The 12,028-nt window shown below is 42.3% G+C and overlaps 1 protein-coding gene across 1 annotated transcript in view; it reads left to right on the forward strand.

Moving 5' to 3' along the window:
- The first annotated feature begins 2,399 nt into the window (after positions 1–2,399).
- OIT3 (oncoprotein induced transcript 3) overlaps positions 2,400–12,028 on the forward strand; it is an 18,411-nt gene continuing 8,782 nt past the window's right edge. Inside the window, exons 1-6 of the mRNA XM_006761022.2 lie at positions 2,400–2,403; positions 2,570–2,944; positions 3,880–3,987; positions 8,243–8,365; positions 9,270–9,392; positions 11,058–11,218. Of these exons, the coding sequence (XP_006761085.1) occupies positions 2,400–2,403; positions 2,570–2,944; positions 3,880–3,987; positions 8,243–8,365; positions 9,270–9,392; positions 11,058–11,218 (894 nt within the window). The remainder of the gene's footprint in view (positions 2,404–2,569; positions 2,945–3,879; positions 3,988–8,242; positions 8,366–9,269; positions 9,393–11,057; positions 11,219–12,028) is intronic.

Raw genomic sequence — 12,028 nt, forward strand, 5'->3', positions numbered from 1 at the left:
TTGGTGCTCAAGGGAGAACTGGGGAAGGAGGGGAAAGGTAGTGGGGGGGGGGGAATGCTTGTCCTGGTTGGAGAGGGAAGTGAGAGGAAAGAAGTAGGGAAGGAAAAGGAGAGGAGGTGGGGAAGAGAGAAGCCCAGTGGTTGACGGGGAAGAGGACAGGGAGGGAGGGAGAAGGAAGGGAGGAGAGAGGGGCTCCAGCACTGAGCCTGATGGGAGGGGCATCTGGGGTGAGGAGGATGTAAGGGTTGGGGGCTCTGGCTCTGCAAACCTGGAACGAAGGGCGGGACTTGACATTATCTCTCAGCGCTGGGTCACCGTGAGGTGCAGACCCTGGGGGTGCACAGGCGTCCCTGCGTCCCGGAGTGGGGACCCCAGAGGGGTGGCCGGCAGGGCGGCTGGCAGGCGAGAGGGCGAAGGGGGAGTTGGGGGGTGAGGGGGGCAGAGGGTGCTCCTGACGCGACATTTGAAAGGAAACCACGGGGCTGTTCTTCCTGCAGCGCTTCCATCTGAGGGGTACACATGTCCACAATTTAAGGTGCCATAGGCGTTGTACCAAGCTCTGTGCTCCACCATGAGAGGCTGAGCACAGGAATTAACGGCTGATTAAAGGATGGAAGTGCGGCCTTAAAGGGGTGGAGATGGAAAGATGAATGTGTATATTTAATGTTAGAAATATTGGGTGGGTAACTTTTTAAAATATTTATTTATTTTCAAGGAGATCGTAGGGAAATTTTTCCTGTTTGTGCCGTATCTCCCCTACAACAGGAGAGAAAGCGAACTTTTAACAAACAGCACAAGAAATGACAGTTGAATTTAAGGAAAAGCTTTATAATTCATGAAATAGTTATTGAGAGAAGTTTAGGAATGTCTGTAAAAGCCATTACAAGTTGAGTACCTAACCATTTCTTAGAAAATTAGAGCCAAGGAAATGAACCAAATATTTCTATGAATTTATGATCACCTGTGAAATTCCCTGAAAACCCACAGCTGGAAGAGCTGGTGAAGGAATTTTTCCCTTTTGAGAGGGAGAGAGTCTAAATGAGGACACTTCTTCCCCTGAAGGGGGACAGCAAACTATAAACTAGGGCACAGTTGGGGTCCCGCAGGGACCTGGTAAAGGAGACGGTTGCTCCTGCCATGGGCAACTCTGCAAATGTGTTATTTCCAGAAAGTGCAGTATCCTAGTTATTTCCTGTCTCAAACTGTCATATGCTCTTGGCCATTAGCACTAAGCTACACACTCCTCTATATACGGGTGAAGTTTAGAGAGCAAACTTGAGTTTGAAATGTAGACTGGGAAAATCCAAAATACTTTCTAGACAACTTAGATTTTATGATCATGGTCCATTTACATTTAATTATTGTGCCTTGTTTGCTAAAACTGAAATTCCTGCCCACAAAATGTATCAGCCATCATGTGAATTCCCTGCTTACAATATCAGTTAGGTCAGCCTGACATGCATTAAAAAGGACAGTACTCTATGGCTGGTCTCCTTTCTAGAACTTCTGGGTTTTATAGGTTCATACAGACAATTTGCCTACATTCATTCAATGTTTCTCTGAAACTGAGGGAAGCAGTGAGAATATTGGGGATATTGATGTGTTTGGTCATTAAAATGTTTTTGATGAGACATTTGTCCACGTGCTAAAAATGCATGCTTGAAAATTCTACTCTATTATCCACAGTGATGCCATGGCTAGTGGTGAATATACAAAGTTTACAACATTTTCAATAAGCTGATGGAATAGATCCATTTTGAAACTATCTTTGGTAACTACTTGCCATATTCTGTGTATTTCAAAGCAGCTGACATGTGCCAGAGGCCTTTTCCTTTTCAGTGGAATGAGTTTTACATATTCGTTATCAAATCAAGCTTCCCGCTGGAGCAAAATTCCATCTTGCCTACAAATGGTCATCTAAATATTTTTTGAAAATTTCCAAAGACTCATCCATTCCTCTCCATTACTGGGTAACTGAACGAAATGTGCTTCCCCATAACAATTTGTTCTTGTTTTGGTAACAGTATACCTAATTCCTCTTCCACAAGCCCAGTTCAGATGTTTGAAAAGTCATATGCATATTTTTCAGTCTTCTTTTCTCCAAACTAAAGTTCTCAGCTTCTTCACCAGTAAATAATTTCAGGCTTCCTTCTAAGTCTGGTCACCTTCCTCTGGAAACCGAGTTTGTGCATTACTTTCATAAAGTGTAGCCTCCAGGTGTGGACACAATACTCAGAATATTGTCTGACCAGGGCAGAGTTCAATGAGACGGCAACCCTAACCTCCCTGGTTCTGAACAACTCTCCATCAGTTGATTACCATGGATGAAAAATTTAGCCCAGTGCTAACACTGAACCTTAGATAGATTTGAAGTAATTTAAGAAAAGGCATTCGTGAACATGTGTAAGTCAGCATGGGGAATCTTAAACAGCTACTTTTTGGAACTTTAGATTATTTCTTTCTGAACCCCAGAAAGCCAAAATGCAGGACCAAGGGGGTGGACCCAGGACGTTGTCTCTGTGAACTGAAATAGCACAGGGTGCCTCTGAGGTGTCCTTTTCCTTCCCAGCCCTAGATCCTTGTTCTGCTTACATCAGTCTGAATGAGCCCTGGAGGAACACTGACCACCAACTGGATGAATCTCAAGGTCCACCTCTATGTGACAACCATGTGGATGGGGAGTGGTACCGCTTCACGGGCATGGCGGGGGATGCCATGCCCACCTTCTGCATACCAGAAAACCACTGTGGAACCCACGCGCCGGTCTGGCTCAATGGCAGCCACCCTCTAGAAGGTGATGGCATCGTGCAACGCCAGGCCTGTGCGAGCTTCAGTAGGAACTGCTGCCTCTGGAACACCACGGTGGAGGTCAAGGCTTGCCCCGGAGGCTACTACGTGTATCGTCTGACCAAGCCCAGTGTCTGCTTTCATGTCTACTGTGGCCGTGCGTACCTTCTCTGTGTTCTTTATCCTCCCCTGCAAGGCATCAAGGAGAAAAGTGCCATAGGAAACTCAGTTATGGTAGAATCTCAGAGCCCGAAAAGCACGAATTTAGGGCCACATATACCTCCAGGTTGTGATTTCTGAGTTCTCTTCTTAAGTTTCTGAAAAATTTCTGGAGAATAGAAAGGGAAAGGAGCTATGCCTTTGATCATTTCTGCTTTATTTTGTCTTCACTCCTTTTGAACAAGTCATTAGAAAATGAAATGTTGATTTAGGTTATCTAAGTAGAGGATTTCCAACATTTTTTGAGTATGGAGAATCCCTTTTTAAAGTATACTATATTAGATAGACATCCGTGTGATAGCATTGTGCTTAGTATCCATTGATTTTTTAAAAAATTATATGGAAAGAAGCTACTTTAGGTCAGTAATACTTTTAAATAAATTTTTGTTTTCTCAGTCTCTTCAAATTATATATATTTAAAAAATAGAGTACATAGAAAAGTAGGAGATAATGTTAATTTATTTTTAAAATTTATCTTTATTATTGAAAGTATTACAAATGTCCCTTTTTTCCCCCATTGTCTCTCTCCTCCTCACTCCTGTCCCCTCCCAGGCCTTCACCCCACTATTGTCTGTGTCCATGGGTTATGTGATATGAGATAATGTTTATTTAACCCATAGCTCATATTTGTGAGGTATTAGATTTGCAGAATCTATGGCCAACCAGGGGCCTGTGGATCTGAAGCTGGGAATCATTGATCTAAATGACAAAAGATGTTCCTGGGTGATATGTCTTTCCATTGGGTTTATGTAATCCCTGAACAATGAGAGTTCTCTGGGTGTTGGCTAGAAGCTAGGATCCCATGATTGAACTCAGGAATGAGGGTCCTCTGGTCCTAGCCCGTCATAAAAGGTCATCTTTATCCTTCCACAGATTTTTATGACATCTGCGATGAGGACTGCCAAGGCAGCTGCTCGGATACCAGCGAGTGCAGGTGCGCTCCAGGGACCGTGCTGGGCCCCGACAGGCAGACGTGCTTTGGTAAGAAACTAATCTTGAAGTAGAAACAGACTGTTCAAAGATTGAAGGGACAAATCAAAAACTCTTCCTGACTAGACCTCCATCATTTTTCCAGTCTGTGCCTCAGAACACCTGGAATGGTGTTTGTCCTTGTAGTTCATAACTAAAGCTTTAAGCCAGATTTATGGCACCGTTAGGTGTAGTCTAGAATCGTTCTGTGCAAATAGGAGTCCCTGGCCATGAGTGGTTATGGAGCTCTTAAAATAGAGTGACTGAAAAACGGAATTTTAATTTTACATAATTTTAATTTAAAAACTGATACTTGATTCAGTCATTGAAAAACTGAAAATATTTGGAATAACTTGAGTAGCCAACTGTAAATTTTATGACTCTATACAGATCAAGTATTTCTCATGAAAATTTAGCATCCAAATTGAGACAGGCTATAAGTATAAAATATACACTGGATTTTGAAGACTAGTTTTAAAAATGTAAAATATCTCAATAATTTTAATATTGATTATATATTGAGATGAAAGATTATGGACATATTGGATTAAATCAAGTATTTATTAAAATTAATTTTACCATTTTCTTTTAAGAAATGTTTAAATATAACTACAAGAAAGATTCTAATTACTTGTGTAGCTTGCTTTGTATTTCTATTGGATAGCTTTGGTCTACATTTATCTAAGGACAGACTCTTACAGCTTCATTAATATAGTTTTGGTTTCTCTGAGTGGCAAGAAAGAGGAGTTGGATTGCTTGTGGGAAATCCAGAGTTGTTTGTGGCTTTGTTGTTGAAAAACCCAAGACTGAAGATCCTTTCTTTTCCCTTTAATGTTATGAATCTTTTTGTATTCAGACTCAAATGGACTTAAAAGAAGTCTGGTGAGAAAAGGGAGGCCTGCCCCACACCTCTCAAGAACGGTAGCAGGTTAGAATGGGATAGGGAATTAGAGCGAAAGGTGTATAAATGGCTTATTTAAGAAAAGCTATTGTTCTTCAGTCTCCTAAATGAGCCCCACTGACCATGCTGTGGAGCATGTTTAGCCCTCCCACAACAGCTGTTAGCGCTCTTACAAGGTCCATTTTGACTATGTGACTTCATGCTAAAATGTTTGGGTGCAGGAGACAATTGTTCCTGTAGTTTCCCCTCACCTCTCACACAGCACACGCATGGACACACATCTGTTGGGAAATATTTGGCTTTTATTTAAAGGCAGGACTTTTTCATTCATTTCTCTTATTTTTGGTTTTTAAGTATAATTGACATACAATATTATGTTAGTTTCATATGTACAACATAAGGATTCGACATTTATATACTTTACAATGTGATCACCACAATAAGTCTAATTCATTCATTTTTTTGCTTTTATTTTAATATAACTTTGAATAGCTAATATATTTAAACTAAAGGCCCGGTGCATAAAATTCATGCATTTGAGGGGTTCCTCTGCCCAGCCTGCACCCTCTCACAGTCTGGGAGCCCTCAGGGCATGTCCAGCTGATGGTGGGGAGCGGGCCTAACCTGGCAGTTGGACATCCTTAGTGTGCCGCAGAGATGGGAGAGGCTCCTGCCACTGCCACTGCATTCCCCAGCTGTGAGCCCAGCTTCTGGCGCACTGACCACTAGGGGGCAGCTCCTGTATTGAGTGTCTTCCCCCTGGTGGTCAGTGCACATCATAGTGACCAGTCATTCTGCTGTTTGGTCAATTTGCATATTAGCTTTTTATTATATAGGATAGTTCCTAAATTAAATAGCATGAAAGGTATACAGTGAAATGTCTAGTTCTCTCCATTTGTCCCATTTCCTCCTCACCCCATTCCAAGTAAACTCTTATATTATTTTCTTATGTGCTTCCAGTTTTTTTCTCAGGCAGGTATAAAAATGCAAATATAGATATTAATATCTATTTCCCCCTTTTTTACACCAAAGGTCAAATATCATACATGCCTCTTGCTTAACAGTTTATCTTGGACACCTTTGCCTACCAGTACCTAGGGAACAGACCGCAGTTCCTACCTGGAGTCTGTCCATCAGTTTCAGGGAGATCATGAATTCCCTGAAATTACAGGCAAAGTTTATGTGCATGTGTCAATTTTCTCCTAGTTTTTTTTTTTTCTCTTTGATGTAATATAGTTTTTATTTGGTTTAAATTATGTAATTTTTTTCAGGCAGAGAGAAGAGTATAGGAAAATAATATAACAGATACTCATGTACCCAGATTTGACTATGGTTAAGTTTTTCTCTTTTTTTAAAATAAAATTTTACAGATACAAGTAAAATCATCTCAGTCCATCTCATTTTTCTCTCTCGCCCTCCAGGGGGAGTCAGTGTTTTGAAGTTAGTGTGTGTTCCTCTGGTCCCTGTTTTTATGCTTTTATTATTCATATATGTGCCCATAACAATATGTAGCAGTGCTTTGTGTGCTCTTAAAATTAACATAAAAATTATACCTGACCCCATAAAAGTGGAATTGCTGGGGCATAGGATCAAAGTCAGGCTGTAAATAACAACAGACCCCCGAATAACAATGGCTTAAATAACAGTGGCTTAGATAATAGAAGCTCATTTCTCCTTCACATCAAACAATCAGTCTTGAGGAAAGCAGGTCAGCCTGCCACAGAGGCCCGGCCCTGAGCACTGGTGTGGCCACCCCCAGGAGGGCCGCCAGTGCCTCTTACCACCCACTGAAGGCTCTAATCTCATTGACTATATTTTTAAGTTCAGCATGTTTGTTTTTCAATTCTGTCTTATCCCTTTACACACTTACTTTGGTTGCTATCCTTTCTTTTTAAAAAAAAAAAAAAAACAACAGTATGTTTTATTGATTTTTTTAGAGAGAGGAAGGCAGAGGGATATATGGAAACATTCAGCTGCCTCCTGCACGCCCCCTACTGGGGATTGAGCCTGCAACTTGGGCATGTGCCCTGACCAGGACTTGAACTAGAAACCTCTTGGTTCATGGGTTGGCACTCAACCACTGAGCCACACCAGCTGGGCAACTATCCTTCCTTTTATCTGTTTGGTGATTTTTTAAAATCCTCGTATTATGGATTTTTCTGGATCATTTTGTTTATCTCCAATCCAAAACCCCTTGTTTGTTATCTTGCCAACTCTCTCTTATAGGAAATTATTTCCTCATGGTTAGTATTTCATGGCAAACCATTTTCTGATGTAATTGTTGTTTTCGGGGCAGTGGGTGGGGAGATTCTATTCTTATCACCCAGTTTATGGAAGTTTTACTGCAGAACAGTTTTCCAAATGCTCTGTCAGGCATCACAGAAACTTCACAGTCCAGGCCAAGTTTTACATCCATTTCTGGCTGCAACATCCCCACACCATGTGGGAAGTGTAAGTTCACACGTCAGCCCTGGCAGGACTGGGCGTGGGGCTCCCGCGGTTTCTGGAGGCTTTTTCTCTCCTAGAGCTTCAGGCGGAGAGCTCCTTACTGCCTCCCTGGGCCTCGCAGCAAATGCTTCTCCCCAGCTCATTATGGGGATACCTTTGCCAGGGTCCTGGAGAGGGTTTCAGTTCCCGCTCATCTCCGCCCCTGGGCCCAAGGCCATGCTTCCTCCCACCTCGGGGTGTTTAAACCCCGCTCCCTGGCTTAGGTCCGATGTCCCAGCCATGACAAAGTTAGCTCCCACGCTTCCTTTTCTTTTGTTTGTAGAAGGAAAGGGGTCGACATTTATTGTCAGTTATGCATTTTTTTATGGAAAGAGTCCCTTCTTTCGTCAGATCCTTACAATGACTTAACAATCATGAAGTACAATGTGAGAACATTCCAGCATTTAAGAGAGATTTCAAGGGCAGTTGCTCATGTATGGCAGAAGACTGCCTCAGAAATGTTGTCAGATATTTTCTTCTGCAATGTACGTTCCTTTAATGCCTTTAGAACACGGTTTGATTTATAAGTTTTTATTTATTTGGCAAATCTTTAGGAGCTCATTGAAGAAAGTGAGATTCTCACCAATGCAAATAAATAGGTGAACGTAGGCAACAAAAGGAACTTTATGTCCCTACAGTTTTGCCCTTAGGAGGGAATTGGCAAGGACGTAGGTGCCTTCTGCTTCAGCAGAGGGCAGATGGACAAATAACTTGGTTGAGGAGTCCTGGTTGATAGAAGTGATTATACTGGATCTCAGCGAGGGGGTTGGGCTGTGGAAAGTGTATCAGCAGTAACTGAAAAGATGTGGAGATTCTGCTAAGGGGGTTGAGAGTTTAAGTTGCTCGGCACCATGTACATGGTGTGTTTCTTTTCTACAGATGAAAATGAATGTGAACAAAACAATGGCGGCTGTAGTGAGATCTGTGTAAACCTTAAAAATTCATATCGCTGTGAGTGTGGGGCTGGCCGTGTGCTAAGAAGTGATGGCAAGACTTGCGAAGGTGAGAATGGGTAAGAAGGATTCAAATCGGGAGCCCAGGCCATTGGCTTATTCTCTGCTGTCCATGAAACTGCCCAGTGTCAGAAGAGAGTAACAGTGCGGCTGTGTAAGGAAATGACAGAAGGGTTCATCATCGTCAAGGATGCTTGCAGATGGAAGTCACTGTTAACTTTGTCTCCAAGGTTTCACAGAAGGGAGTTGCGTTTTGCAAGAGGTAAAGAGCCACATATTTGGAAAATAAAACTGGGTATTCCATGTTTCTCAAACTTTAACGTGCCCACAAATCACCTGGGTTCTTGTTAGAATGCAGATTCTAGTTTAGTAGGTCTGGGGTTGGGCCAAGACATTTCTAAATAACCAACTTCAAGGTGACACCTATTCTTTGACTCCAAGAAGCACACCGGGAGTAGCAAGGTAATAGAGGCGGGTAACATAACAAGTGGTTTAGAGCAGCGATGGGGATACAGAAGGACTGATGATCCAGCCAACTGGCAAGAACTCCGATCCATCTAGCTGGCCCAATCAAATTCTATTCTGTTCCTTTTATACCAATAATACTCTTATAGAATTTTGAATTGAGCAAACTAAATATTACAGCAATTAAGAAATGACTTTCCCCCAAACATAGTAACCATTAAAATACAGACAAATCCAGATTGAAGGGAATTCTACAACATGACCAGCTTCAGTGTGTAGAGCTGTGGGTATTGTAAGATTGCTCTTTGTAGCTATAACATTTAATACCCGTATTTGGTGGGCTTTCCTACATTTCTCAGTGACTGTTAGGCCCCAGTGATACTGTGACGAGTTAAGTTAAGCCCCAATGCAAAGTGCCATCCCAAGAACCAGAATTTCGGGGAAAGAGGGCTCCAGATCATCCCCTTTTCTTTTGGTTTTTATTGCAGACATTGAAGGATGCCACAACAGCAATGGCGGCTGCAGCCATACTTGCCTTGTGACTGAGCAGGGCTATCAGTGTGAATGTCCGCGGGGCTTGGTGCTGTCTGAGGACAACCACACTTGCCAAGGTAGTACTTGCAGGGATTGACCTCTGCTCTGATTCATGCTTCCTCTCCCCGTCCCACCTCCCTGCCTTCCTCACCCACATGTGCCAAGATTCTCATCTTTAGAACGCCAGCTCTTTCAGCAGTGTGTGTTCCTGCATCTTCATCCTGGAAACATTCAAAAGAGAAAAGACCTAAGAAAAGGTTACCAAAAAAAAACACAACAAAACAATTTTACTTTGCTTTTTTAAAAAGTGTGTTGGAAAATATATAACATAAAATGTACCATCCAAACCAATTTGAAGAGTATAGTTCAGTAGTGTTAAGTATATTCACAATGTTGTGTAACACATCTCCAGAACTTGTTCACCTTGCAAATCTGCAACTCTACACCCATTTAATAACTTCCCATTCCCCTCTCCCCCAGCATACAGTATTTGTCTTCTTGTGACTGACCTATTTCACTTAGCATAGTGGCCACAAGGTTCATCCATGTTGTAGCATATGACAGGCTTTCCTTCCTTTATAAGGCTGAGTAATATCCCATTGTATGGATATACCACATTTGTTTACTCAGTCATTCATGGATGGGCATTTGGGTTGCTTCTACCTCTTGACCATTGTGAATGGCACTCCTATGGAAGTGGTGTGCAAATATCTCTTTGAGATCCTGCTTTTCATTCTTTTCGATGAATACCCAGAAATGGGATTTCTAGATCATGCAGTTTCCTTTGCTTTTTCATCTTTGATTTTTCCCCTCTAATTTCTGTTACTAATTGTAAGGCTAATACTCAATTTAGACGTGTAAGACATCGATGCAGTTCTTCTGTTTTCTAGCAGATCATTGGGCTGTGAAACTAAGCAGAAAGCCCTAGAGAACTGATTCCTCTCCCTGCACTTACAATACGGGCCTCAATAATCCTCTGAGAACTGTTTTTCTGGAAATCTGGTTATTTCTGTCCAGAACATTATTTTATTCATCCAGCAAATATTTAGTGAGCAACTATCTCTGACTTCTTTTTACTATACCATTTGTTATGGTATGTCCTCAAATATTGATATTCTCCTCAGATATTTCCAGACAGTACCCATATATATTCTTTTTAGGGTATTTGTAGAGTTGGAAGAAATGAACATGGGAACGCTGAGGGAAAGCAACCTTTTTATATTCAGTGCAAGTGCAATTTATAGCCAGAGTTATGGTTTACTGAACAGTACAAAGACAATTTAGAACTCCTCCCCAAGTGCACCAACACTGCTTTTATTACCTGTTTTATGGAGCAGTAATTAACAGTAAAGTCAAAGCAGGACCATTATATAATTTAAGCCTGTATCCAAGCAGTCATTTTCTGAATTGCCAATAAATTGTGTTTGTGCTAAAAGGAGGATTAACTTTTAATCCTCCAGGTGCCTCAGTTCATGGAGTTATGCTAGCCATACTTTGAAATGTCTGTCGAATTGAAACTTGAACATACTAGTTCCTCATTTGAGAGATAATATACTCCGGAGCATTATTTGACCACAGCTTTGGGAGTTAGGAGTCCTGGTTTTATTCACCAACTTGTTTAGAGCCTCATAGATTTCCTTGAGGATAGAACAAAAGGCTGAAGCTGCATAATGGTGAAATTAATTCTTCTAGAAGCCTTCCCTCAGGTTCTCGGTTCTAACAGCAGCCCCTTTCTGCCGCAGTCCCCGTGTTGTGCAAGACCAACACCATCGAAGTGAGCGTCCCCAGGGACCTGGTGGGCGGTCTGGAGCTCTTCCTGACCAACACCTCCTGCCGAGGAGTGTCCAATGGCACCCACGTCAACATCCTCTTCTCCCTCAAGACGTGTGGCACCGTGGTCGATGTAGGTTCCTCCTGGAGGACACTGGGGAATGACCAAAAGCCGGTCGTTGGGGAGGTAGTGGACAGAGGTATGCGGTACAGCTTATCTGAGAGGAGATATTTCCACATGAAAAAATGGATTTCAAAAAATCTAATGCCACTCATTTAACCAATCTATTATTGCGCATGTGCTGTGGTCCTGGCACCATGGGGATAGAAAGTTAAAACAAATTCTACTATTTCTGTTCTCAAATTGCCTGACCTCCAACATGTGTAGACCTTATCCTGAGTGCATCAGCACTGGTATTGTCTTACATGAAGAAAGCGACTGATATACATGGTTGTCCATTTATGAGGCAGCAATGAGTCCAAGTGTTGAACCACGTGGAGGCAAAAGGTTTGTACTTTCATCCAGGAATCTGTACACCTCCCTCTGCTGGGGAGCCTAAGGGACATGAAATAAAGATTCCTGGTTTTTAGAAACATATACAGTAGTATTGAGATGACAATACCCACGAAATATAAAAAAAGAGATAGTGATCCAGGTGAGAGGGGCTGTAGGAAGCCAGAAAGGCAGAGACCCTGGAGCAGCCAAGACAAGTAGGACTGGAACTGGAGCGGAAGCATGAGTGTGGTTGATGCGTGGCTGAGAGGCGGAGAGCAGAAGGACGGGCATTTCAGATGGGAAACAAATGAGCCAGTCCCAGACACGGGAATCCCTACGCTTATGCTGGGCACTGGGGTCTGACTGGCAAGGAATTCATTTTGGGAGAGAAAACGAAGAGAGATGCTCCCAGAGATCTGCCTTGTGCGCTAGGGTGAGGACTTGGGG

The sequence above is a fragment of the Myotis davidii genome, unplaced genomic scaffold, assembly GCF_000327345.1.
Source record: "Myotis davidii unplaced genomic scaffold, ASM32734v1 scaffold134, whole genome shotgun sequence".
Taxonomy (NCBI): Eukaryota; Metazoa; Chordata; class Mammalia; order Chiroptera; family Vespertilionidae; genus Myotis; species Myotis davidii.